The 3,756-nt window shown below is 36.7% G+C and overlaps 1 protein-coding gene across 1 annotated transcript; it reads left to right on the top strand.

Moving 5' to 3' along the window:
- The first annotated feature begins 303 nt into the window (after window positions 1–303).
- Window positions 304–3,455, top strand: LOC113281842 (cytochrome b5-like). The gene is made up of 3 exons (XM_026530721.1): window positions 304–560; window positions 2,785–2,851; window positions 3,005–3,455. The coding sequence occupies exons 1-3, from the start codon at window positions 474–476 to the stop codon at window positions 3,256–3,258; spliced, it is 408 nt and encodes a 135-aa protein (XP_026386506.1). The 5' UTR covers window positions 304–473; the 3' UTR covers window positions 3,259–3,455.
- The last annotated feature ends 301 nt before the right edge of the window (window positions 3,456–3,756 follow it).

The following is a 3,756-nucleotide window of genomic DNA, read 5'->3' as shown; positions in this document are numbered from 1 at the left end:
ATGATTAATATAAAGGGTAATTTGGTATTTTATTACACTTGAGATACCCCATATCAACTTCTCTATGTTGGGAGGGAAAAATGATAGGCCTCAATTAAAACCCACAGGCCCAATTAAGGATGGTTTACTTTGGGACATCGCGTTCGCCCGAGAGTGAGCCGCATTCTTGCTCCCAAGTCCAAAGGACCTAATCATACATGCTAGATGCTACATAAGATTCCACCTCATAAAGATAAATCCAGACAACTCCTGCGTAGAGCTTTACACTGTCACTCTAAATAAAACTCTTCTCCAAGCTACCCAGGAGAATTTTGATAGATTTAGGTATTTATTTCCATTCACAGCTTCAAAACCTTGAAATCATTGCCTAGACAAGTGGCTAATAACAGTGAGAAGGAGGAGAGGAGATTCCGAAAACAGAGAGAGCATTTTGTTTTTTGCAGGGATCCCTTACCTTTTCCTTCCCAAAAAAAATGCCAACCCTTACAAAACTCTTCAGCTGGCAAGAAGCAGCTGAACATAACACAAAGGATGACTGTTGGATAGTCGTAGATGGAAAGGTATGCTTATTGTCTCCTTTCCTAACTACTTTTATGGCTTGATTACATGTATTTTCAGCACTTTGTACATTTTGGTTAGGATTTTTGAGCATTGGGTTTTTGTTTTTTGGGGAATTTTAACATGGGTTTCTCCTTATTTAAATCTAATGTGAAGATAGACATGGGTTTAACTTATTTTTTGAAGTTAAGTAATTTTGTTTTATCTGGATTTGTTGCTATTCATGTATTCATCATCCATTCTGATCCGTCTGTTCCTGGGTTATTTTAGTATGTTTTTTTTTTTGCTCTTATAATTATCCCCAATTCAGTTGAATCTTGTGGTATTGCATAGTAGTTTGATACAGAGAGTTTGAGTCATTACTTTTCAACTGTACTGAATAATGGGTTCCCTTGGAATTTGTTTGATGAATGGCAATGTATTACTAAAAGTTTTTACATGCTTAGATTTAATTTTCATGTTGTATACTATCTAATTGAGGCTATATGACCTTTGGGGTTTTGAGTTTTTTCTTCAATCAATATTAGTATGTAGGTAGAGTAATTTTTGCAGCTGACCACCTGAAATTCTGCCTAGTGCAATGTAATACCATGTTGTTTCAGATTAGTCTAGTTATTGTGATTTTGTGGATATGCTAAAGAGATTTAAGAATACAAAAGCATGGTTATATCAGTTTAAATTGACTAAGTGGCCCGAAAGGTTTAGTGGTGTTAGACTTAAAGTATACTAACGGGTGGTTCTATCAATTCAAATTGACTAAGTGGCTCGACGCTGAGAATGGTTGTTGACAAGATAGTGTGAAAACCCTTTTCAGGAAAAGTAGTTCCATAGACAGGTAAGGAAGTTAGTCCAGGCTACATGTTGTGTCTCAGGAGCCTGTCTTGTATTCTCCCCGTTGCACTCTCAGCAATTTGGTTTAGATTTGCAAGTCCCACTTATTGTTTCTTTATTTATCTTTTGAAGATCAGTATGTTTTCTGAATTTGTGTATATCACATATAATACATACTGTCAGTATCTTTTAATCCTGGTCATAGTCGGCTAGTCTCAAATTTACCTATTTGATGTTCTTGTGGACCACTTCGCGTATTGTAAAATCTCTTGAAGCACCTAAGGGTATTACTATATTATTGTAAAGCCTCCTGAAGCACCCCATTGTATTAATATATTTAAGTTCAATACGCTGAATGTTCTTCAATTGGGAGGTCCACATCCCAGTATATCTTACGTGAGCTGTTAAGAATACAACTTGTGATCCACTTTTAAACTTACTCCAATTCCAACAGCTCTTTAAAAGATAATCAGTCAAAGTTGGAGATTCAGGAGTAAGAGTGCAGATCCAATCATTGAGAGCCTTTAGTATCTGCTTGTCTGAGTTACTCTCCTAGTTATAACAGGAGTTGATGCTTAAAAACTAGTATAGTATATACATGTTTGATGGAAGTATTGGCTTTCAGGAAAGGCATATACCCTTTTTTATAATTTGCGACCATGTAAAGCGGCCAAGTGTTTCCAAAAGACGATCTGTGGGTGTTCGAAGAGTACATACTATACTATATAAGATATGTAAGAAATGTCTGGATTATGTTATAAGATGTCTTTAACTCTTAAAGAAACCTGTCAGAGGGTTTCGCTGACCTAGTTAAATTCTTTTCCTTTTTTTTATGTTGCTGAGGACCCCAGTGAAATACATAAAATTAGATTAGACGAAATATTAGTGACAAAGATTGATGATCGTGAATGATGTACCATAATGCTGAATGTCAATTGAAGTGTTTCAGTTTATTGGCACACCCTATGTAAGCAGGTGCAGTGCAACTGTGCAAGCCTCTAAAAACTCTGGACCATGAGTGCATGCTGAAATGATGACTTATGTTAATTGATCCTGTCTGACGATTTATTTGTCTAATGCGTCTAATAATTTTGCTGAATCTTAATGAAGAATTTACACCCCAATCACCTTAAAACAATCAACAGGCATCCGCTTCTCTGTTTTTTTAGTACCAGGTCATTGTCGAAGCATGGAGGAGATATTTGTAGGCTGGATAAGGTTCTTATGTGTCGTAGTGTTTTGATTTGATCGTATTTGTTCTGTGGAACTTACATTACTTTATGAGCCGCTAAAGGTTTCTGTTTCAGATAAATGACCATCTTGATTTATTTTCCATCAAGTAATCTTAGAAAGCATAACTAACATTGAAATCCTTTTCACTCGCGTGCTCGTCAGGTATATGATGTATCAGACTATTTGGATGAACACCCAGGTGGAGATGATGTACTCCTCAAAGCAGTTGGTATGTTGTCTTTCATTTCCGCTTTTATCTGTTTGGCAACATCAATTCGGTGCATTTTCTTTCACATTACGGTTTTTAACTGAATCAGTTTTTAGGCGGAAACGTGTATGCAAATCTGATATGAATACGTAATCTTTTGTTGTCAAATTGAAGGTAGAGATGCCACTGATGAATTTGATGATGCCGGTCACAGTAAAAGTGCAATAGATCTCATGAAAGGATTTTGTATTGGGGAGGTAGACCCAACTTCTGAACCTCCTACCGCTATCCCTGAACCAAAATCGTCTGGCGACAAGCCAAAACCAAGCATCACCGACAAGTTGAAGGAAGTGCAGTATTGGGCAATCCCGGTAGCCGTTGTTGGCATTGCTGTGGTCGCTGGGTTGTTATATTGCCGTAAGAAATGAAAACAACAAGTTTTTATTGCAGCGGCATTAAATTAGTCAAATAGAACAAATTTTGTCATACTAGAGATATTATTATATCTGAGATTTCCATCATTATAAACACATATCCTTGGTTACTTCTAAACTGCAAGAGTGATTGAAAAAATTCCTTGATCTACACATGATTGCTACATACGGAGTAAATTCCTTGATCTACACATGATTGCTACATACGGAGTAGTCTTTTTAATTGTTACAGTAAAATCTCCTTTAGGATCTGTTGTTACGTGCATATTGTTTAGCTTCCAAACTAGTTGTTTATTATGAAAAGATAAAAGATTCAAGAATGATACATGCTGTTATTACAGCTGGATGACCATAATAGCCTGGACCTCAGATCACCTTACACGTGTACAGAACATGTGACATGCAGACAACGGACTTGACTAAAACTACGCCACTGTTACGCTGATGGCATTGCACTGCTATTGCACTCCCTCACACTGAAGCGTGAATAAA

Source organism: Papaver somniferum, chromosome 5 (genome assembly GCF_003573695.1).
Source record: "Papaver somniferum cultivar HN1 chromosome 5, ASM357369v1, whole genome shotgun sequence".
Lineage (NCBI taxonomy): Eukaryota > Viridiplantae > Streptophyta > Magnoliopsida > Ranunculales > Papaveraceae > Papaver > Papaver somniferum.
This window is presented reverse-complemented; position numbering and strand designations above follow the sequence as displayed.

Bases quoted from the DNA above. Each gene is read 5' to 3' on its own strand.
- LOC113281842 (XM_026530721.1), top strand. From the start codon at position 474: ATGCCAACCCTTACAAAACTCTTCAGCTGGCAAGAAGCAGCTGAACAT. The intron at 561-2,784 runs GTATGCTTATTG...CGTGCTCGTCAG, and splicing joins GGATAGTCGTAGATGGAAAG to GTATATGATGTATCAGACTA. The intron at 2,852-3,004 runs GTATGTTGTCTT...GTCAAATTGAAG, and splicing joins TGTACTCCTCAAAGCAGTTG to GTAGAGATGCCACTGATGAA.